This window comes from Drosophila biarmipes, chromosome 2L (assembly GCF_025231255.1).
Source record: "Drosophila biarmipes strain raj3 chromosome 2L, RU_DBia_V1.1, whole genome shotgun sequence".
NCBI classification, from domain to species: Eukaryota; Metazoa; Arthropoda; class Insecta; order Diptera; family Drosophilidae; genus Drosophila; species Drosophila biarmipes.
In genome coordinates, this window is record NC_066612.1 from 18,494,260 (window position 1) to 18,518,136 (window position 23,877).

At 42.3% G+C, this 23,877-nt stretch overlaps 3 protein-coding genes across 10 annotated transcripts; 2 read left to right on the plus strand and 1 right to left on the minus strand.

Annotated features, from left to right (window-relative positions):
* Window positions 1-1,360: 1,360 nt before the first annotated feature.
* LOC108034067 (brain acid soluble protein 1) lies at window positions 1,361-4,875 on the minus strand. The gene is made up of 3 exons (XM_017108822.3): window positions 4,579-4,875; window positions 2,391-2,758; window positions 1,361-2,322 (listed from the first exon to the last, which is right to left on the minus strand). The coding sequence occupies exons 1-3, from the start codon at window positions 4,602-4,604 to the stop codon at window positions 2,165-2,167; spliced, it is 552 nt and encodes a 183-aa protein (XP_016964311.1). The 5' UTR covers window positions 4,605-4,875; the 3' UTR covers window positions 1,361-2,164.
* A 2,278-nt stretch (window positions 4,876-7,153) lies between these two features.
* On the plus strand, window positions 7,154-18,441 carry LOC108033997 (adenylate cyclase type 3). 7 transcript variants are annotated; one of them, XM_017108724.3, is made up of 18 exons: window positions 7,154-7,287; window positions 8,775-9,244; window positions 10,388-10,577; window positions 10,797-11,106; window positions 11,172-11,290; window positions 11,771-11,882; window positions 12,638-12,765; window positions 13,029-13,187; window positions 13,415-13,553; window positions 13,742-14,001; window positions 14,308-14,671; window positions 15,156-15,441; window positions 15,502-15,574; window positions 15,642-15,717; window positions 15,774-15,999; window positions 16,100-16,182; window positions 16,298-16,753; window positions 16,969-18,441. In XM_017108724.3, exons 2-18 carry the CDS (start codon window positions 8,938-8,940, stop codon window positions 17,206-17,208), a joined length of 3,528 nt encoding a protein of 1,175 aa, XP_016964213.1. In that variant the 5' UTR covers window positions 7,154-7,287; window positions 8,775-8,937; the 3' UTR covers window positions 17,209-18,441. The 7 variants fall into 7 exon arrangements, with proteins under 7 accessions (XP_016964213.1, XP_050741094.1, XP_016964214.1 ...); XM_044094277.2 differs by having other exon boundaries at window positions 7,241-7,315; XM_044094278.2 differs by lacking the exon at window positions 7,154-7,287 and adding an exon at window positions 7,547-7,649.
* Window positions 18,442-19,055: 614 nt separating this feature from the next.
* LOC108033785 (cullin-2) lies at window positions 19,056-23,685 on the plus strand. 2 transcript variants are annotated; one of them, XM_017108390.3, is made up of 9 exons: window positions 19,056-19,183; window positions 19,473-19,651; window positions 20,549-20,761; window positions 20,823-21,900; window positions 22,169-22,286; window positions 22,348-22,454; window positions 22,517-22,885; window positions 22,945-23,058; window positions 23,114-23,685. In XM_017108390.3, the coding sequence occupies exons 2-9, from the start codon at window positions 19,533-19,535 to the stop codon at window positions 23,243-23,245; spliced, it is 2,250 nt and encodes a 749-aa protein (XP_016963879.1). In that variant the 5' UTR covers window positions 19,056-19,183; window positions 19,473-19,532; the 3' UTR covers window positions 23,246-23,685. The 2 variants fall into 2 exon arrangements, with proteins under 2 accessions (XP_016963879.1, XP_016963880.1); XM_017108391.3 differs by having other exon boundaries at window positions 19,060-19,183; window positions 19,476-19,651.
* The last annotated feature ends 192 nt before the right edge of the window (window positions 23,686-23,877 follow it).

A 23,877-nucleotide genomic window follows, 5' to 3' on the forward strand; every position in this document is an offset into this window, starting at 1 on the left:
AGGTCACAGCCGTTTAATTGCGTTTCAAAATTATGTTTACAAAAGCTTTTCTAGTGTTTTCCAAGAAGAATTCGTGACCAGAGGCACGAAGGCCCAGTATGAAATAATATTTTTTTTATGTAACTGAAAGTACGTTTCTAAACTTAAAGTGAAAATATTTTATGGTTTTTGTTGAATTTTTGATTGTTTGGAATTTTAATTGTGTAATTATGTTTTTATATGTAATTATGTTATTATATGTAAGCCGGCCAAGTTAAACTATTTTTCGTTTCAAATTGACCGCTCAATGTGGAATATTTCAAAGTGGCAACTCTTTGACATGGCGTTGCCAAGCAGAAGCAGCGCCGGAGTTGCCAAACATTTTAATGCTCTGAATGACCTTGCCAGACCATCCGTAGAACATACAATAAGCACCTACGGTCAAAATAATAGTAACAGGGTGCTTAAAAAAAGAAATACAACATTTTTGAAATGATATCTCTGTGAAAACTATGTTTCATTTAAATCAGCAATAAAACCAATGCGAAAGTTAAAAACAATTAAAAAGTTACCCTAAGGAACAAGTAAATGTTATGAAATATATGAAAAGTTTCTTTTGAAGAAGTATCGTTCCCTTTCCAATACAAAAGAGTTCATTTTAGGATATATAATTTACATATATATACGTACCCAAATACAGCCATCATAGGAATATCAAGGAAAGTTTACTATTCGTGATTCATCCAATATTTATTTAAAAGCTGCCGAAACAAGAGCTTTTTTGCAACCAAAATTACTAGAAATGAATGATTCACGCTCCAGATCGCTTATTCATACATACATATTCTGGTTCTGATAGAACCAAATGAGCTTTTTCTAGAAGGTTCCAGGTGAGATAAGGTTTCCACCACGATTCATTCCTTTTTACCCACGAAAGTACAGTTGAGTTCACAGTCCTCACGACCAGATACCTAACCTTAAATAAGGAATAAAACAATTAGCGTAGCGTTTTGTTTTTGTAAGTTTTTCTTCCATTTATTTTTGTATGTTCTCGAATTTTCTTTTTGCTGAATGCCGGGTTTCTTGGCCACTACTAATCTTGGGCCCATCTAACTGATTCTTGTTGGTGGCTGCTTGTGGAAATCGGCTTACTAACTTACAAATTAGTAAGGTTGGCTAAGTACACGCCCCAGACAAACAATTTCGAGCGCAAGACAATGGAAAGTAACGGAACGGAAAGTTGCGAGTAAAACAGTTACATATCTTGATTATACGTAAACAAAGTTATGGTTGCAGAGGCGTTCCAAACACAGGTATTTCTGTGCCGTCGCCCGTCTATTCAAGAACTTACTGTTTGCTTTGATTGCATATAAAAATGTAATTTCTTATTCAGTTTTTTTGTGGTTTTTATTGTGTCTATATGGTATGATTTGTTTCGTCTCTTTTCGCCAGGTGGCAGAAACTTCAACTTTTCTGGGGGAGTTCTTGTTGTTGGCAGCTTGTTGTTACATTTTGCTGTTTTGTGGGTTTGCTTGTCTCATATATTTATAAATATTCATACACAATATAGGATAAGGTTGTAAAATTAAAATTTGTTAAGTGACAAAAAAAAGTGATTTTGCCTTCAAATTTCTTTATGTTGCTTTTCTTATTTAGAGATTTTGTTTGCAATTTTTTTCATTCGCTTCGTATTTATTATTACAATTATTAAATTTGACGCTTTTTGTTTACAACTTTTAATCTTAAAACATAGAGGGTCTCGCATCTTAATTTCGCTTACTCTGCTTTTTCTCTTAATCTTTCGCTTTATATATAATTTGCTTTAAAGTTAAGTTTTTAAGTAAGGTTTTTAAATGATAATGGATTTTTGTTGTTTCTCGTTTGTTGTTGGTTGATTGGTTGGTTGTTGGTTTTTGTTAGTAGAGACAGAGAGAATCGATCGATCGGTACACGCTATAAGACTACGCTCCCTTTTGCAGGATTGTTATTGGAGAATTGCGCCCGCCCGCCCACGCAGCCACCCATGCATCCTCAGCCGCTCACACGTGCGAACGCTGAGTAGGTGGTTGGTTTGGTGCGTGTTGCCGGCGGTAGAACCGTAATTTGTGTGATTTGCGTTTGTTTGTTGTGTTAGTAAGTATTTTATAAGTAGATTACTGAGTGTGCTGCTCCGCGGGCGATTCCCTTAGGCGGCCACTTCGCTAGCCTCGGCCCCATTCTGCACCTCGTCCTTTGTGCTGGCCTCGTCGAGCTTCGCCTTCTTCTCCGGCGTGGCAACGGCCTCATCGGCCTTGGCGGCGGCCTCGTCCACCTTCCGCTTCACGGCCTCGACGGCGGGAGCATCTGTAGGTAGAGGAAGAGGGACAATAGTTAGCACCTGAACCCCGGAATCGGTCAAGCATAGTACACACCTGTTGAGTCACCGTTGGCGGCCTCCTCGGCGCCGTTCTCAACAGCAGCTGGAGCTGCTTCGCTGCTCTCCTTCTTGGCCTCCTCGTCATCGACGGCGGACTCCTTCTTGTCCTCGTCCTTCTTCTCGTCCTTCTCATCCTCGGCGGCGGGAGCAGCGACCTCGGCGGTCGCCTTCTCACCATCGACGGCATCGGCGGCTGCCGCGCTGTCGGCGGCTGCTCCGTTCTCCTTGGCGGCGCTCTCCTCCTCGGCGGCACCGTTCTCTGTGGTGGTTGGCTTCTCAGCTGCTGCCTCGTCGGCGGCAACGGCGTCCTTCTTCACAGCATCGACTTCCTCAGCCGCGACCTTCTCGACGACGGGGGTCTCGCTGTAGGGCAAGATAAGTAAATAGATGTGAGTATATTTCATAGCTAAAAATTTATTATTTGTTAGAATTATGTTTTGTGGCATTGATCAAAGCTAAAACAATGGAAATTATGCCTCAAACAAGGGAATCTATCTTCGCATGACTAATTCAAGAACCGATATATAAACACTAATTGGTAGTAAGAATTCGTAATTTTGGTACTTCTAAAAGGAGTTTAGCGGCAATTTTTGTAAAAAGTATATGCATTTAAAAATGTTGAAAAATACGCATTTTAAAATATTAAAAAACACATTTCAATATGTTGAAAATACAGAACACATTTTCCAGCTAATAGTAATTTCTATGGACGTGTTACAACCGAACACACACAAGGGTATTTCAAACATTTGTGAAATTGGAAAATTTTCCGTTCTAGCGCCGGTAACGGGGTTTTCCGTTTCCTTGCTTCCTTCCTCTTGCCACTCCCCCCCCCCCCCCCCCACTATTCCCCTCTTTTCAACAACAAAAACAGCAGCACAAAGCATCATTGTAACATCTGCCTGCGTCGGCGTCGCTGCCGTAAAATGATAAATGGGAGCAACAACTCGTGCAAACTGCGACGCAAAAAGAAACCAGAAAAGGTGAGCGCCATTTGGCAGCGTGCTCTTTTCCATATAAACGGAATGCCTTCATGAGTGTGCGTGTGTAGAAACAGCCGAAAAGTGGGAAGCATAAAAGAGATGCTTGCAGACGACTTGCAAAAAGTAAAAAGCGCGACTTGTTTGAAATAAAACGGTCGAACCAAGAGAGGGGAAATAAACTGGTTTTTGATCGCCCGTATAGTGGTCTCGCTCGCACGCACCTACGAGCGGTTTAAATGTGCGCGCGTCACGTAGCCAAATGAGACAGAGAGAGGGAGTTCAGCAGTGCAAGCGAGAGGGTGAGTTGTAAAGTGTGCAACGCAAAGCGACAAAAATAACGGTCAAAAGACACCCACTATGCTATCCTTTTTTTCCTCATCCATGCCAAAGAAAACCGGCACAACCTAAGACAACAGACAAAAGATTTAACGGGTTTTTTCCTGCCATTCCATTCCCATCCCACCCCCGAACATACGAGGCGCAGAAAAAAAAACCGAAAAGAATGCGGTTCATGAGCCGGCAAGCAGCTTGCGATTATTTTTGGCAATGACAAAACACCTGGAAGCGAGAACAAGAATTCATAGGCAGTTAATGCCAAGCTTTGTGAGCTTTAAGCGAGCAGAACAAGAGTGTGAAAGACAGGCGACGAAAATTAATGGGTTGGCGGGGGAAAAGAAGCAAATGCTAAAGCAAAAGCAAACAGGGCCAGGAAAAAGAAGACAGCTGAAATTAAACAGCACAAGAAAAAGAGCGGCAACTTGAATGCGCGCACAAACAACCAAACATACATACATTTTTGCGCACTTCGCTTGGCGCACGCACACACTCGCACAATACACTACTTCGCTGCCGCCGCCACCACCACCGCACAAACACACTCAAGCCAGTTCTCGTTGTCGTTGGTTTGCCGGCCGGAGAGTGAGCGAGAAGGCAGCATGACGCCGCGCCAAATTCAACGGCGTCGTTTTTTGCGCGCACACCTACAGTCCACTGGCGAGAGCGAGACAACTGCATTGTTGCCGCCAAGCGGTTTTGCGTATATAGACACACAGAATTCAAAAGAAAATTTTTCCAAACCGTTGCGGCGAACATCGAAAAAGATGTACACTCGCGAAATTCGCTGCCAATCCATTCCATTTCCACTCCAATTGTTTAAACAAAATGCACAGGCACACACAAAACGCCAAATAAAGTACTCACTTCTTTTGCTCAGCCACATCAGCCATTTTGAATTACTGTTGGTGTTTTACTTTTCGAAAGCGAAGCGCGAAAGCACGTTTAAATTGCTGGTTTCTTGGTAAGATCGCCAAAAACACGACTCGATGTTCAACACGTAGTTGGGGTTTTCAGCAAACTGGCAAATTTTATAAATTTGTGCAAACTGCCGCTTCCTCTTTCAGTAGCTTTGCTAGGAAAGTCGCTGGATTGCTGGAGATTTAGCCGTACAAGTGAGAACGTCCACACAGTCACGAAGAAAAACGCCGAATGAGAGAGCGAAGAGCGTCGGACCGGCTTTTAAAGCGGCGCGCTCTAGTGTTGGTAGGCGTCGGGCCTCTGCCGTCGATAGTTCTGCCTGCGGCTTAACAGATTCCCTTGAAAACTGGATTTTCGGGCCTGTAACAAAGGAAATTTCATTTATTGTTATTCAGGGGCCTTCAGCTATTTCTCCATTCTTTCAAATTCCACAATTGTATTCCCCCGCTTTGTTGGCGCTTTATTTGTAAAAAGCTATCGGGCGAACCTTGAGATGAGAGCTTTGTCAGCTTGCGGCGCTCAGTTCAACGTTAGTCAACACCAGAAGAGAGCGGTCTTAGCTTTGAGAGAGCTAGAGGTGAAACTTATTCTTGAGTCACGGTTATTATTAAAAATTAAGTCATGCTGTTCAAAATATTGTAAAAATAATGTATCTGAAAAATTAGTCCCCTTTTTTGGAATTCATTTATACTTACTTTTTAATGATATAGGGCTGAAGTTTACATTTTCCTGAATCACGGTTCATCTCTAAAAAGGGTTGCCAGCTTTCAAGCTTTATTGCATTTTTGTTTAAATTTCTGAAAAGATTCATTCTTATCTGTTCAACTTACCTGAGAGTTCAGGGTCGTCTCAGGTAAAGATTAGGCAGTCTCACGTGCCATTATATCCGCTGCGGGATTATTTTACTCAAGAAAAGGAGGCTAAAGGACAGATGTTGCAGGATCAAGATGGCCAGCTGTACTTTTGGCTTAAGATTTACATTTCAAAATGCAAAACCATTGGTAAGTATTTTGCGCCTTTAGTCAGGGCATAACTAAACTAATCGACCGATTTCATACAACATTATGCAGTCGACAATCAATCAAAATCCTTTGTATCACAAGAGGAAATTACAATTTTTCAGCCTCATTGAAGCCTTTTCCAGGTAGCCAGGTAACCCACGGCCTTGCCCGCTTTTTGGATCGGTTTAATTCGAAAGTAAAATGGATTGCACTGGCAGGCAGCTGCCGGGAAATTTCGTTGTCTCGCTGTGTATTTGGTGCACATGTCTTCTTTATTTTGGGCTCTTTTGGCAGGGAGAAGCAGCTGTCCCTTAACGTGGAACATTGTGTGCACCTCTTACACCACACTAGCGGACAAGAAAATAGGAGTGAGACTTACAGGCTTGTTCTTGCTTGTACTCTCGAATGCTTTACTCGGATTAAATTTCTTTAATAATAATATTTAGCGGGTAACAACTATTTTAAAAAAATAAAGATTTTAAAAGATTAATAAGTAATTTTAGTACAATAGTTTTTCAAGTTTTCGAGTACAAAAACAGTCCTGCATTTTGTATAGAAAATCGGTAAGTGTTAAGGTAATAGTAATAATTTAAGCAATTAAAAAAAGAGAATTTAGATCAATAAATTAAAAACATCTTAGGTAACAATTAATCATTTTCTACGTAAAGCATTAGTCAAAGTGGATTAGTACTCCTAATTGGAGTCAAAGTTAAACAATTAAGAGTTATTATTTGATTTAACATATGTATTTATTACATGATTAACAAATAAACACATATTTTCAAAAAATAAAACGATCCATTTTTCTTAAAATATTTTTAGCTGAAATCGCATAAAATAAAATTATTTAAGGAATGGGAAATTATAATACATTTTTTTTACATTAACATTAATCTAACTTAACTCTACAGAAATCTGAGAAGAATTGGTTACATTCGCCCACTTTCTCCCAGGATTTATTATTACATATAATTGATGTACATTGTACAATCTTCATAACCAGTAAATGTAAATCTCCCCCATCTTAAGGAAACAAAACGTCTTCCGCTTTATTGTGCATTTCCTTCGCATCTGCACTCGCCACAGGCACAGGGACACTCGCACACGCACGCACACACTCTCTCTCAGCCCAGCAGCTGCACCTTTTTCAATGCCACTCAAGGCCAGCTGCAGCCTGGCGCTCTGCCTCCTGCTCCGCCGTTCGATTACCGTTCGGCGAGAGGCATTATTAACGCTGCTGTCTAATTAACTTTATGCGCTTGCGGTAATATTCGGGCTATTTGGCAGGGGCCTGTTATCAAGCTGGCCAGCTGTACCGTTATCAGTGGCATGCCCCGCTCGCGGACATGCGCTCACTCAGAACTTTCAGCCGCAAAAGCTCGCTCTCCAGCGCTCTCGCTCTCTCTGGCTCTCTGGCTCCAACTCTGAGCCGGGAGAAGGCGAACCGAACTAACGGAAGTCCTTGCTGCTGGGGCTTGTTGACTGTCGAAAATTTTCACTCGACAATCAGTCAAGTTTATCGGGCGCCTTAGTTTAGTCGAAGGAAATCGCGTGGCGCCGAGCGTGGAAAGTCGCCAGGCAGCAGCAGAGTTACAGCTCCAGCAGGAAAAACTGAACACAACGAAAAAACGGGATTAATCTGCTCTGGGGCAAAGTATGTTTCAAGAACCCACCGTTAAATGGTGCGAAAGCAGCGAAAGAGGAAGTGGGTGCTGAAAAAGACTAACTGTACGTGCTATATAACGGTTATCGCAGCCTCCCGAACATCGGAAGAACGGAAGAGAGGGCCTTACAGGCCGTCGCGGGTGTCAGTTATTTGGATTAAAATTAAAATCGAAAACTCCCGTTTGCAGTGCAATAAGAAATAAGAAATGTGTGTGTGGTGTACACACACCCGCGCGAAGCTATACAAACAAAATCAGAACGCATTAAAACGAACCTTGAGCAAATCAGCCTTACCCACACAAACACGAACAAACACATGTACGCGCATACCTAGCGCAAAAAGGATTTTCCGTAAGGAAAAAGAAAGGAGCTGTGTTACACAGTCCGCCTCAGTTGAATATATTCGGCAATCATAGGCAAGGTGGGGAGGGGGAAGGAAGCGGTAGTCGAAATAAAGGGGAAGAGAGAGAGAGAGCGAGCCCGCGAGAGAGAGCGGAGAGATTCCCCACTTTACCGTTACGTTACAGTGGTCTCTGCGGGTGTCGAATGCGGTAGAAAAATGCATAATTTATTCATATCTAGGGCAGGATAGGACAAGGACGGCAGGGCCAGCCCCCTGCATGAATTTTGACAAGTCAATTTCAATTTGTGGCTAAAATAGAAAACTCAATTTTCTCTAATTAACGCTCAACGGAAATTGCCTCCCTGCATTCAGGCGACGGAAGGGAAGCATATTGCAAGCAGGATATTGAGGTTTTCGGGCAGGTTGGGTGGGAGTTGTGGGGCTAGTGACTGACATAATTTCCATCATTATTGCCATTAAGATCTTATCGTTCTTACCCACATTCAAAATTTAAGTGCGACTTTATTGAAATGAAAGTAATTTTAGGTATTTTTTAGGTAATTTTCTAAATCCCAGTGTTGAGCTTACAATTTGTATGCTTTGTTGTCAGCTAATTAAAATTGCTAGGTTATCGGTTAGCTTTGCCCCCAGGGAAAGTGTCTAAAAAAAGTGTCTAAAAAAATTTGTAATTTGCGGCATGTGTCGGGAGATAAGAATATGGCCTTTTCAGGCAACTCTTATCATAATTTATTTTCATGGGCTTGTCTAGCGATGCGAAAAAAATGTGCGATTCGGCCAAAAATATTTTTAGAGATTAGCGGAAGCATTACAAAGTATATTAGGAATGCACTGAAGGAATGTGGACCACTGTGCGGGGCAACCACACAGACAGATACACACACACAGCGACACGCTCACCGCTCTGGCACAAGGACGCTTCCGCCTTGCCTCTCGCTCCCACCCGCAGCGGGTGGTAAAAGGGGGCGGGGCGGAAGGAGGCGCCACCAAGCAGAACTAAGTCTCAAATTTACCGTTAACGCGAGTTTGTATTTTCACTTGCTGCCAGCTTCTTGCTGCCTGTGTTTGAGTTTGTGCTTCGCATTGCTTCTATTTACCCAAGCGTCGTCTCCCAGTTTCCAGGAGCTGCCTGCCCACCAACATCATAAATAAATAAGCCAGGGAAATGGTTCTGCTTCATTCATAAACCAGAGAGCCCCAGAGAGGGTCGCCGATCAACGAATAATTAAACGGAATCCCAAGGACCACAAGGAGCAGGCATCCGAGCATCCCAGCAGCATGCCGGAGGAGAAGGAGACCAATTTGGAGAACGGCCAGGCGACGGCCGCCTCGACGCCCAGCAAATCGAAGACGCAGCGCCAGAAGACACCGTCTCGTCGGCGGCAGAACGACAGCGATGTGGCCGGCGGCGTGGGCATCACCGGCGGCGGAGTCGTCATCCTGCCCCAGCAGGTCCTCAACGAACTCTACCACAACTACTCCATCAAGCAGCGCCGCAGCGGCCTCAAGTGGTTCCTCTTCGCGGCCGTGCTGTTCAACATCTGGACCATCGTAATACCATGGGATCAGGCGGTGCCCACCAGAGGTGAGTTGCGGAAGTGGATGCCATGAAACGAGTGTTATAAGCGGGAGCAGAGCTCCCAGACTATCAAAACAGGAAGAAACGATCAGCTCGGTCTCTATTTGATCAAAGACACTTTTATACCCTTGCCGAGGGTATATTGATTTCATTCCTGATCAGCATCACTATATAAGTCGCCCTTTCCATGCCCGTCCGTTTTTAAGCAAACTAGTGTCTCCGTTTTAAAGCTATCGGGCTAAAGCTTTTTCTTCTTTTTTATTACAGGTAGTATATAAGTCGGAACCAGCTGGATCCGAAAACTTATAGCTCCTATAGATCCCATAGGAATTATCGAAAAAAAATTTTTAAATAAATATTTATCTTTGGTGTTTCTTAACATATAACCTCTAACGCTTAAAATGAAATTTTTATAGTTCTGAATTTTGAATTAAATTTTTATCAACATCGGACATTAACATATAACCTCCTACGCTTCGAATTAGGATTTATTAATTAGTTCCGAATTTCGAATTTAATTTTATAAAGATCGGACGATTATATCTCATAGCTGTCATAGGAAGGATCGGAAAATGGTTGGGAAAATAATATGAAACAAATTATAGCTTCGGTGTTTTTTGACTTATTATCTTATTTGGAATATCATTTTTTATATTATTTAAAATCGGACGACTTTAACATATAGCTGTCAAAGAAATGGTCAGAGAATTAATGAAGTAATGTTTTTTTTAATATCACTGAAGCTAGCAACAATGCTTAAAAATTTCCCATGGTGTTACTAACATTGTCAAATTCTAAACATAAAAGTATCCCAGGAAAACAAGTTTCTGTTTTGAAAGAAAAAGTGTCTTTTCGAATCCATTTTTTAAAGGGTAAATAATCTTTTTCATACACCTAGGAAATGGGGAAACTTTTTGAGAGATCTGCCTAAAAGAAAGTTTATTTTTCGAAGTTGTAGTAACTAAAAACTATAGAGTCATTAGGTTCTTCGTAAAAATGTACAACATTTCCCAAGGCAAGTTATCTAGACTATTTTAGGGTTCCACTACAAGGGCTTAAGAGCGACCTTCATAAATTATATATGTTTGTCTGAACGTTAAAGTTTGTAAAGTTTATTTATCATTTAATGTTATGTCGAACGTGTTACAGTGGTCAACTGTTGTATGCTGGTAGCGTACTTGGCTCTAACAGCTCTTCTGCACATCGGTCGACGTTCTGAGCAACCGGCACTGAAGCGCTTCCACCAAATACTGCTGACGATTATACCACGGGCTTTGTGGCTCCTGAGCATTCTCCACTTTGCCGCCTACATTATCCTACAGCCTAGCTTTTCTCCAAGGTAAGTACCCATTACTGAATTATTCTGAACGACTTTGATCGCACTTAAACAATGTATACATTAAACTTAGTAAAACAAATAATTTTGGAGTCTTCTTTTATCTGATTCTTTAATCTATTTATTTATCGATCTGTCCATGATATTCGGGCAGACCTTTTATATATTGCCTATATAAAACTAGATAAAACTAACTTGTTTTATATTTACACATCATTCTAGGGACGTTCTTGGCTGGGCCATCTTGCTAAACTTCCTGGTCTATGTGACGCTGCCGTTGCCACTGATTTTCCTTGGTCTGTCGATTGGGTGCATCACTTATTTCATTTGTCTCAGCCTGCCAGTGGGCTACTCCCGCTATGACACGCTGCTCTCGAATCAGTTGGCGGCCAATGCGGTTCTTATTGCCACAGCCGCGCTGATCGGGCTCCTGTACTACTTCATGGGCGAGGCCAAGCAGAAGCGAGCCTTCCTCGAGGCAAAGAAGAGCCTGGAGGTGAAAATGGTCATCGAGGAGCAGTCGGCCGAGCAGGTGAGCATCGATTTTATGAGTTAGGAGTGCCTGGAAATAAATGTTATAACCATTATCAACACTAGGAACGCCTCCTGTTGTCCGTGCTGCCCAAGCATGTGGCCATTAAGATGCGCGAGGATCTGGGATCGTCTAGTTCGGAGGCTTTTAAAAAGATCTATATGAGTCGGCACGAAAATGTGAGGTACGTCTTTATTCTAATGAATTCTATCTTGTTTATACCGTTATAGAAGGTATAATAAAATGAAACGTTAGGATACATTTAAGTTATAATGCAGTACAATTTGTATGAATGCTTGTCTAAGACTTCATAGGAAAGGCACACATGTGTCGTCCACAAATCCGGTGTTTTTTTTAAAAACTCATCTAAAGTTAAATAAGACCTATGACCATTACGTTATTTAATAACAATAAATTACAAACGATTTCTCAAAGGTCCTCTTTAAGAGCTACACTTTCTTAGTTACAAAAATTATTCATTAGAGGTATTCCAGTCGGAAACAGTTCCAATTCGCAAGGAGAACTCATTACCATTCCACTTCCTTTGCCTAATTTAATGCTGCATATTTGTAGGTGTTAATATTTAAATAAAACTCGATTGCATTGCCACTTGCTTAACTATTAAATTCCGGAATCTCTCCCACTTTTCCTCGTACAAAACAAGCATACTGTATGCGGATATCGTTGGGTTTACCGCCATCTCCTCGACGTATAGCGCCCAAGATTTGGTTAAAATGCTTAACGAGCTCTTCGCACGCTTCGATAGGCTGGCCGAGGTAATATTTCCCTGTGTTTTCCTCTCTAACATTTTCCATTGTTTCTTTTCTGCGTTGTTTTTTCGTTGGTATTATTCCAGCTGTTCATTCACCTGTCGGGGTTTTGGGGGCGAGGTCCGAGCCGTAGAATTTTCTTCTAATGATGATTATGATGTTTAAGATACGCCATCTAGAACAGGAGAGACTTTTTCGTTTCCCCTTCTCGGGTGGCTCTCAACTTTAATTCACATTTTTATTTTCATTTCTGTTCTCCAGTTTACATTTTCCATTCCGCTATCTCTTTAGTATGTTTGCTTTCTTTCTGGGTTTCATGGCGTGGGGCGGGAATGACCAACAAAAGTTATGTCCAGTCAGGCGTATATAATGTTTCGAGTTGATTTTTTCCTTCGAGCGAGCTCTTTTTGCGGTTTCGTTGAGTGCGGAAGGTTTCCCGGTTTATTTTTGGGTTCACTTAATTTGACTGCGATTTTGCTTGGGCTTGGCTCGGGTTAAATGGGATGGGCCTCCCAAGTGGGGGTCTGTTTATCCTCACCTGACTTGGGGGAGTATTGTGTTTTCAGTTCGTTTGTTTGCTTTTATGGGCAGGGTTTGTGGGTGTCTTATGTTGGTCAACATATTTTTTAATCATATAGAGCGATTAAGGCTCTGTATTAAAGTGAGTTCCTATTATTTTTTAACACAAATTTTGTTATAAGTGTGATTTCATCTTTGCTCCTTGCTTGACTGGTACTAAATCACGTTTGTGTCCCCCATAGAAATATCAACAATTGCGCATCAAGATTCTTGGCGATTGCTATTATTGCATTAGCGGTGCCCCCGACGAGCGACCGGATCACGCCGTCATGTGCGTGCACATGGGACTCTCCATGGTGAAGGCCATCAAGTGAGTAGCGGGCTGGAGACAGCCAAGTAGCTCCCTGGGGAAAGTGGGGAAAACTGGTTGACAGGCGACTGGCGAGGGCGAGGGCGAGGGCGAAGGGCGGTGCCAAATCAACGTTTGTTCAATTAATAATAATTGCACTTAGCCACGCTCGCTCCTCAGGAGAAAGGCTTTTCGCCAAGCATACTTTCCGGCGCTACCAACAAACCATCCACCCAGCCATCCAGCCATCCACTCACTCACCTGTCCATGTTGCGTGTTTGCAGGTATGTGCAGCAGAAGGCCAACTCACCTGTTGATATGCGTGTGGGCATTCACACGGGAGCCGTGCTCGCCGGCATTCTTGGCCAGCGGCAGTGGCAGTTTGACGTTTACTCCAAGGACGTAGAGCTGGCTAATAAAATGGAATCGAGCGGGAAGGCTGGGTGAGTTACTTAGTTACTTGCCTTTAACTGCTCTCACGTCACTCCCCCACTTCTGTTGCATAATTGATAACCGACCATCGTGACTTGTGGCAAGTGTGCTTGTTATGATTTGACTTTGTCACTCTGTCACTTTGGCATGCAAATTTATGGGTCTGTTTTGCCAGCTCCGTCACTCCCTTATGGCCGATGTGTACTCATGCAAATTTCATTCGCTCTAATCTGTCCAGACGCGTTCACATTTCGGACAAAACGCTGGCCTTCCTCAACGGCGAGTTCGAGGTGGAGCCCGCCTTTGGGGAGAAGCGGGAGGAGCTGTTGCGCATCGCTGGGCTAAAGACGTACTTCATCACCAAGGTGGTTAAGCCGGTAAGTGGTGGGGCTTTTAGTACTTTCAGGTGCTTGTGTGTAAGAACCTTCTGTGTCTGGTCTTCACCAAAGGCATTAATAAATGCAATAACTAACCAAGAAACCCTTTTAAAAATAATCTTAAAAATGTCTGTACTATTTAATTATCCAAGCATCTTGTTTTTTAAAAATGTAATCCATTTCCCCAGTTTGCATCGCCATGTGCAAGGAAAATCAATGAAACCCAAGCCGAGAACTCCCTCCACAGTCCCAATGGCTCGACACACGCTGTCGTGGCAGGTGAAGATGACAACGATGACAACACCTTGGACGATGAGGAGCTCCTGGCGCAGAATTCCGCGTCCAATGGACACCAAACAGCAGTGGCGGAAGACGAAGAAGAACAGGTGAAATTGGAGAACTTTAAGCAGCGATTGAAAGACGAACTCGTTACCCGCGATGGACACGAGTAAGTAAAAAAGGATTTGAGTTCCACACTTGTATTTTAAACCATTAAGTCGAAGAATTTATGTGTATAATAATCAAGAATATTAAGCAAAAACCCCCCTGAAAGGTTTAAAAAGTTGTGAGAATATTAATCTGATTTGATATAAAATTTTCACCAATTCAAGGGACTATAGGTATCCAAGTTAGGTATTCAAGTGTCACTAAAACATACGTACCTATAACTATTTAACTATGTGTTAAGCAATAATTTAGTGTAATAAATATTCATTGGAAGGACTATAATAAAAAGTGAACTTATGTTTTTCAGGAACCTGACCAAGGACACTAACGTATTCCTGCGCTTCAAGAACCCGCAGCTGGAGCAATCGTATGCCGTATATAGAGAGCCGTACAGCTCACTTCCGCTCCTCGCCGCTCTGCTGGTGCAGTGCATCGATGTGTTGTACTCCTACCTGGTTTTGCCACGCTCCACGCTGCACTTCATCAACATAGCTGCGCCGCTGGTTCCGATCGCCATGCTGGTTGTGATCAGCATCGCAGAGAGCTTCAGCGGAATGCTGCCCAAGTTTTTCGTTGACGTGAGCAAGCGCTTCAACGACATTACCTTCGTCCGTGAGCTGGCCGCCATAATTATTGCACTCACCATTGGCCTCAGCAATGTCATCGACATGGTCAGTATGTGCTTATGTCGAGTAGGTCCATGCACTCAGCAAAATATTCATCCTAAAAAAGTAGTTGAAAAGTTGGGAAAAAGGAGACGTTGCTTATAGATTTTTTGTTTAATATGTTGTATTTCTTAAATAGTGTTCTAATTTTTTAAATCTACCTTATGTACCTTAAATAAATTAAAACTTATATTAATTTATTATGCGATCTCGGTCACCAAAAAGTTTTTGCATCACTGTCAAAAGTCTAAAAACTTATGGTCCATTAAAATACTTTTGTTACATTTTATTATTTATTGCTTAAATATTCAGTAGTTAATATTTACCTCATATCTATGCCTATTTTATTTGATAAGGATGTTTTTTCATCAGGAAGTATGAAACATTTTGTACTTTCTATTGAACAAACCAGTTTTAGGGGACTTTTGCGCGAGTGTTGTAAGGCGTGCTCAAGTCCTTAAGTACTGATTGGCCTCTATTTCCTTGACAGTTCTTTTTCGTCACCTTCGTGCGCACCGAGCACATTGTGAGTGAAAGCGAATTCAATGCCACGGCCGGCCTGGAGGGCGAGGTGGACGTGGAGATGGAGGGGGTGGTCACCGCCGAGCACCTGCTGCCCGCCTCCTTTGTGGAGCAAATGCGCGAGGCAGTGCCTCGGGAGCGATTCCTATATCCGTCCTACTTGAGTAATTTTGGAGTCCTCATATTGATTGCGATCGCCGTGATTGCCCAACTAACCCATCTTACCAAGATACTGCTGCTATTGTCCATTGCAGGTAACTCTGATGAAATAATAACACTTTATATTCTAATTTAACAATTTTAATGCCAAACAGCTTTGCATTGCTACTTCAACATATTCATTATGCAGGACCTATATGCTTTGGAAGATGACTTTGCACACCAACCGTAAGTCGAGCAATTAGTTTATATCCCTTCCATAAAATGGTTTCTAATTAGTCATTATCTATTTTAGTATCATATCTACGCGGTATTGCGCTTCAGGACTTTTGGTAGTAGCTGCTTTAGCGTTAAGCACCTTGGCCAGACATGTGAGTTCAATGTAAGCTCATGCGTAAAGGAGCTTCAATGAGTCATATAATTGTAGATGGACCACGAGGATAGGGTGATTTTCAAATGGAAAACAGAGGTGGCCGAGCAGAAGGAGACTGCCAACGATATGCGACAGCGCAACGAGGCTTTGGTCTACAACGTCTTACCTGTTCATGTGGCAGAGCACTTCATGAAGAACACCAAGCGCTCCCACGACGATCTCTACTCCCAGAGTTATGCTGAGGTGGGCGTTTTATTCGCCAGTATGCCAAACTTTTCGGGTAAGTTGAACCTAATGGTGGTTGAGATATGCCATATAGAAATGATAAAAAGATGCCTCTAAGGTATGCAACAAAGGTTAATAGTTAATCTTTTTTACAGACTTCTATTCCGAAGAGACGGTGAACAATCAGGGCTTGGAGTGTCTACGTTTTCTCAACGAGGTTATCTCTGATTTTGATGCAGTAAGTAATTGCTCCCATAATTCCTAGGATTTGTCTAGAATATTTATGTGGGTGTACTAACATCACTATATTTTACAAATAGAAACTAAATTACATATTAAAACTTGTATTTCAGTTGTTGGAGCTGCCGCAGTTCCAGGACATCATCAAAATCAAAACCATCGGCTCCACCTACATGGCGGCCAGCGGCATAAACCTGCAGCGGAACCTCCGGAATGACGCGCCCATTACAGAACGCTGGTCCCACCTCGCCGTTTTGGTGGAATTTGCATTGGAACTGAAGCACGCCCTGCAGGGCATCAACGAGCAGTCGTTCAATCACTTCGTCCTCAAGATGGGCATCAATCATGGACCGATCACGGCGGGCGTCATTGGGGCCCGTAAGCCGCACTACGACATCTGGGGGAACACGGTGAACGTGGCCTCGCGCATGGAGAGCACAGGAAAGGCGGGAGCCATCCAGGTCACCGAGGAAACATGCAATATTCTGCAGCCATTTGGTTACACATTCCTACAGCGGGGTCTGGTAGCTGTCAAGGGAAAGGGACAGTTGATGACCTACTATTTGCAGGTGGGCATTCTGTGGTTAACAAAAACCCTGATAAATAGTATAAAAATTTTATAACAGATAAAGAAAATTAACTTAACATTTTTTAAACATTTATGTTCAATCGCCTTTATAAGTACCCTAAATAGTAACGTTTTCTGCGATTTCTGAGATGTTGTTCGAATGTTATTTTGAAGTATACAAAGTGCCAACGATAATGTTGTTATTTCTTTTTCTAGGGTAAGTCTCAGACAAGTGCGGAGCCTGTGGCTCCTGCTGCCGTCGAGCTCCACGGACCGGAGTCAGCTGCTCTGGAATCCACCACCGAACTGGAGGCCTCCGACATCAAGACGCCCCTGCTGAATATCAAGGTCCAGGAGCCGTCGGCGGGCTGCGAGGGCATCGCGCAGGAGCAGGGCATGGGGAACGGCAGTGCTGGCCAGGTGGGGGTGAGGGAATCTCAATCTTTGCTAGAATAATTTGCTAATCGGCTCCTTAGTTGCGCTTGAGTCTGTGTGAGTGTGAATCTTTGAGTGGATGCATGGGTGGCTGTGTTAGATAACGAAAGTTAACTGTTATGGAGCTGTTAGACTTGCTATAAATTTGGTTTTGCCTCCGTATTCGTGTGATATTCTATGCAGATGCAGCAATTTTCGAAACAAAAAAGCAAAATTCCACTTTAGTTCAATTTACGAAAATTTGCTTTCCAAAAGTTTGTAAACTGTGTACCTAAAAACAAGAAATATATTTAGCTTTTAAATATATTCGACTACGACTAAGTACGTTTGGTTATTGTGAATCAGTTTTTGTTTTAAACAAAATTGTTATCTCATTTCCAAGAACTGTAATATATAAGCGAACCACTTGCTTTACAAACTGGATGTGTAGTTTGGTAGGTCAACAAGAAAAAAAACCATTTTGCATCTCAATGTGTAAAATACAAATATGCGCATAAACTATGGAATACTTATAAAAATACGCTAGGTCCTAATAACATGGTTAAAGAGACAGAATATTAGTTGAGTATCCAAATCCCACCACAAACAAATGCAACCCACAAGTCAGTCCAAAAAACGAAGAAATCTAACGATAAAGGATTAGTTAACGAAATAATATACATTTTAGAAAGTGCAATAGAAGTCAAGCTGCATGATATTATATCCTTGGCATGCGTTCTTGGGCGTCATCAACCAAAATATATATACAACTTCTTATATATAGAATTATATAGATGTAAACAAACAAATAATGGCATCGCATGCTTGTTAGAACATTTCAACGAATTAGCAAAGAAACAAGAATCGAACTTACTTATCAAGCATAGGAAAATCAAAGAAAACTCTGCTAACTTGGTCTAAAATCTGTTTTGTGCGTACGTCCATCAGCCTCAACCCTCCTTTAATTGATTTCCTTTGATGGCTAAAGGCATGACAATCAAGACGAGAAAAACGATACAAATGATTGGGTTAGCTTGAAGAACATTTTAGTCCTTTCCACTGGTTAAATCTAACACCAAAAAACTGTTTTAAGAATTAATTTTAGCTGAGGAATTTGGGGAACTCTTTTGTGTTTTCAGCTATGACCATTAAATCGCATTAAACAATTTAGGATATTCTATCATTTTAAAAGGTAAATAATGAAACTAAAGTGTAACTATAAATGGAAAAAACATACCTAACCATTAGCAAATTATAGCGAAATACATAAAACTATGTTTCAGTGTTTTTTGTGGGAAAACAGGGATAATTTTGTATTATCTTTTTTATTTCTGTTTTCTGTTTTCTTTTCTGTATTTATAATTGAAATAAATAAGTTTATTTTGTACAATTTCTTTTGAATTGTGTTTTAGAAACCTTCACATTTTAAGACTGCTCTTTATTTAATTTAAATACTTTTCAAGTATGTTTGTTAAATAATGGTTGAAACATCTGTTTTAAAGTGAAAGCTTTTTTTCTAAAATCCTTCTGTTGCTTAGAATTTGGTGTCGCAATTTACATTTTCATTTCGACGCTTTGGAAAATAAGGGGTAACAAACTTTAAAAATAAATAATTCCATCAGACAATTTTTTCCGAAATGAATTTTGAAAACCCGTTAAATGAGTTTCTTCCACGCGTTTATGAGCATGTACACTGTAAGTTACCGGCAAAGGCAACGACTTGGGGCTTGTGTGTCTTATAGAAACGTTTCCCTTTTCAATACAAATTCACTTTTATGCAATCAGAGGGAACCAATTAATTTCGATTTGTAAAAATAAAAGTTTTCTAATCAAACAGCTGGGGAACGCGATAGCTTGCTCGGAGCGAGTTAGTGCAGCCCTGATATCGCGTGCCAATAACAACATATCGATACATCGATATCGTCCCCGTCTGACGACCCGTTTTACGATAGCAAAAAAGTGCAAAAATCTAAATTCTCGGCGTAATTAATTAGTAAATAGCGTAGTTAAGCAGCAGGTGAGTAGGCGCCGAGTGCGCCCACCCCGCCACCCGCGATTCGTGGATCGGTGCCTGGCCAGCTGTGAATTGGGCCGAGGGCAAGGCCAACGAGCTGGTGGCCCCCACACAAAAGTGAGCGAGCTGCGCGATTATGCCAAAAAGCAAAAGCAAAGCAGAAGTGGACTCGACTCCTCTGCTCTGCCCACGCACGCGGGAATCGCGCAGGCCGCAGGACCAGGATCAGGGGATATGCCAATCCGCCGAATAATAACTCTCCACCCTTCTGCCGTCTGCCACCTGCCCCCAGCAGCCAACACCTCCTCATCCATCCCCAGACGGACCCAGGATCCAGACCCAGCCAGTCGAGATGTCGCTCAAGCCCAAGATAGTGGAGTTTGTCGACGTTTGGCCGCGCCTGCGCTGCATCGCCGAGTCGGTGATAACGCTCACCAAAGTGGAGCGCTCGGTGTGGAACACAAGCTTCAGGTAAGTAGGTCTCGGTCTCCCACAGCAGCGGTCGGAGCAATAGCACCACTAGGAGAGGTTCCAACAGGCTGTACTAAAAATGTAGTATCATTGGAATACCTCCAACATCACAAAACCGCTTACTTTCTAGTTTGATATTTACAGATTGCTATTTATCACTTCCAGGGGAAGGGGATTTATAAAATATCACCATCCTGTTGTGAAGCTATGTTAACTCCATAGAAAAGCACTCTGACATCATGAATTTTCTAAAAACTTGAATTCTAGTTAGACCTTTAAAGATCACATATACAGATAAAGTGAAAAACCCTTTATTCCTTTTGTCTTCTTACATCAGTATAAACATGTTGGAAAAGGGCCAATTGAAGATTTTTGAAGTTCACTGCAGTCCACTCCCACAGGAGATGCATATATAGATCCCTAAGAGGGGGTTTCTATATCTTATATTTGCTAAGTTAAAACATATGTGCTGTTATTTAGCCAGTGGACCATATGCTATTTTTTCCCACAGCAGCAGTCAAAAATTTAGCAATGATTTGCAAAAATTCGTAATCTACAGGCCTGATTAATGCACTGATATTTTTGTAAACGTGTAGATAAGAAGTGGGAATAGTTTCCCAGCTTCAAGCTAGTTACATATTAATGAATTATCTCTCGGTGGCATATAACTTTTGAGGATTTATAAGAGATGATTAGAGCAAACAAGTTAAGGACTTGTTTTAGGGATTCCTCACATTTTTACGGACTTAATTGAGATGGCTAGGTTAGGATCTGCTATTATTCCGACCGCAGCTGTTTGAATATGTGTGTGCAGCGTGAGTTGCAAAATTGGAATTGCTAAAATAAAACACACACTAACACATCGGCGTGTCCAATCACCTTCCCAAAAACATATAGCGACGTTTACACGCTGTGCGTGGCGCAGCCGGAACCGATGGCCGACCGCCTCTACGGCGAGACAAAGCACTTCCTCGAGCAGCACGTCCAGGAGATGCTGGCCAAAAAGGTGCTGATCGAGAACCCCAACGCTGGCTTAGATCTCCTCTACCGCTACTACACCACCTGGATGGAGTACAGCCAGGGCATCAAGTATCTGCACCAGTTATACATGTGAGCATCCATTAAATGGAATTCTCCACCAAGTACTGATCATTGATTTCACTACTTTCAGCTACCTAAACCAGCAGCACATCAAGAAACAGAAGATCACCGACACGGAATCGTTCTACGGGAACCTGTCCAGCGATGCTGCCGAGCAAATGGAGATTGGCGAACTGGGACTGGACATCTGGCGCCTGTACATGATCGAGTATCTGTCCAGCGAACTGGTGCGCCACATACTCGAGGGAATCGCCGCCGACAGGGCCAGCAATGGCACCTTGGATCACCATCGCGTCCAGATTATCAACGGGGTGATACACAGTTTCGTCGAGGTGCAGGACTACAAGAAGACAGGATCACTCAAGCTGTACCAGGAGCTCTTCGAGGGACCCATGCTGGAAGCCAGTGGCGCCTATTATACAGACGAGGCCAACAAGCTGCTGCAACGCTGCTCGGTGTCGGAATACATGCAGGAGGTTATCCGGATACTGGAGTACGAGGGCCGGAGAGCCCAGAAGTTTCTGCACGTCAGTTCCCTGCCGAAGCTGCGGAAAGAGTGCGAGGAGAAGTTCATCAACGATCGCCTGGGCTTCATCTACTCGGAGTGCCGCGAAATGGTGTCCGAGGAGCGGCGCCAAGATCTGCGCAACATGTACATCGTCCTCAAGCCCATACCCGACAGCCTAAAGTCCGAGCTCATCACGACCTTTCTGGAGCACATTAAAAGTGAGGGCTTGCAGACCGTGTCCGCGCTCAAGGGCGAGAACATTCACATTGCGTTCGTAGAGAATATGTTGAAGGTGCACCAAAAGTACCAGGAGCTCATAGCAGACGTCTTCGAGAACGACTCTCTCTTCCTTAGCGCGTTGGACAAGGCGTGCGCCAGCGTTATCAATCGCCGCCCCACCGAGCGGCAACCGTGCCGCAGCGCCGAGTATGTGGCCAAATACTGTGATACGCTACTGAAGAAGTCCAAGACCTGCGAATCGGAGATTGACCAGAAGCTTACCAACAATATAACCATCTTTAAGTACATCGAGGACAAGGATGTCTACCAGAAGTTCTACAGCCGCCTGTTGGCCAAGCGCCTCATCCATGAGCAAAGCCAGAGCATGGATGCGGAAGAGGGAATGATCAATCGGTTGAAGGCAAGAGTTCCACCATGACAATACAAAATATGCAACAAAATATACCCATTGTAAAGCTTATAAGCGTGACAGTTGAATTTAAAAAATAATCATCGAAACTGATAACTAAAATAACTGACCTTTCATAATTAGGCAAATTCAGCTGGCTCAACATGATAAGCTAAAAATGGTTTATATTTTGGTCTGATAATTTTACTGCCCTAACAATAACAATGATAAACTGCATACATCTTTATTTATAACTCTAAACTATCGTTTATTCTTACAGCAAGCCTGTGGATATGAATTCACCAATAAATTACATCGCATGTTTACGGATATTTCGGTATCAACAGATCTGAACAACAAGTTTAATACTCACCTAAAGGATAACAATGTGGACTTGGGTGAGTTCTGAATGGTGATGATAATATCCAGATGGTTTCCTAATGAAAAAATACCACGCAGGCATCAATCTCTCCATCAAGGTACTGCAGGCTGGCGCTTGGCCCTTGGGATCCACACAAGTTATACCGTTTGCAGTGCCGCAGGAATTTGAGAAGTCGATCAAAATGGTAAAAAAGATGACTACGATAATTTCAAATCGATTCGAAAATATTGCTTGCCCCTTTTTCAGTTCGAGGAATATTATCATAAACAGTTTAGTGGTCGCAAGCTGACCTGGCTGCATCACATGTGCCATGGAGAACTGAAGCTGAGCCATTTAAAGAAGTCCTACATCGTGACCATGCAAACCTACCAGATGGCGATAATTCTGCTGTTCGAGTCGTGCGACAGCCTGAGTTGTCGGGAGATTCAGAACACCCTGCAGCTGAATGACGAGACGTTTCAGAAGCACATGCAGCCCATGATCGAGTCGAAGCTGCTGAATGCCAGCTCAGAGAATCTCGCCGGGGAGACTCGAATAGAATTGAATTTGGATTACACAAATAAGCGTACAAAGTTTAAGATTAGTTCGGCTTTGCAAAAGGAAACGCCACAGGAGGTAGATAACTACAAAATTCAATGCCACAGAGCTTTTTCAAACCTTCTACCTACTTTTAGGTGGAACACACGATCAACTCGGTGGATGAGGACCGAAAACTGTTCCTGCAAGCCGCCATTGTCAGAATTATGAAGGCGCGCAAAGTCCTGAAGCACAATGCGCTGATACAAGAGGTATAAGTCTTAAATACCCTAACTTAAAATAGAAAATGACATCTTTCCTCCCCAGGTACTCTCTTTATCGAAGGTTAGCTTTACGCCCAACATAGCAATGATCAAGAAGTGCGTGGAATCGCTAATTGACAAACAATATATTGAGCGGACCGCGAATTCGGGCGATGAATATAGCTACATGGCCTAGACTGCGGCAGAGATTATTTGATCTGAAGCTAATTAAACTTCCCAGACTACAATCCCCCATAAACAGAGAATGAAATTGTTAACCAAGCGGCTTACTTTGTCTTAAAACACCTCATAAATAGACAGGATTTTAGCAACTACTAACATCCGTACGTTTACAATATTTTTAAAGAAAGCAAAACGAAGCAAAAGAATGGTCAAGCAATTGGATTTTGTTTTTTATGATCTTAGCTTATTGGAGTGAAAGATGCGCGGCGATCGAACGATGTTACTGATACTTTTAATTTAGTTTAGTTAGTTGCCCCATTTTGATTTAATGCGTGTGTCCTATATAATTGTAGATATATTCCTTTTATGTATTGTATATTTATCTGGTTTTATGCACACACGCACAAGGCAGAACGAATTGCTGGAAAATGTAAAATAAAAACCGAAAACCAATTTTCAAATTCGATGCAATGCAACTTTTCCCCTACTTGTAAGTGGTCGATTTCCCAAACTGATCAAATGCGCCCAACCAAGCAAAACAATCAAATTAGCCAGGAAGTAAACAGTAAAAACCTTTGAAATATTTATCTTTAACCATCGAATTAAAGCAGTCAGATACTATTAAAATATTTTCTAAATGCAGTC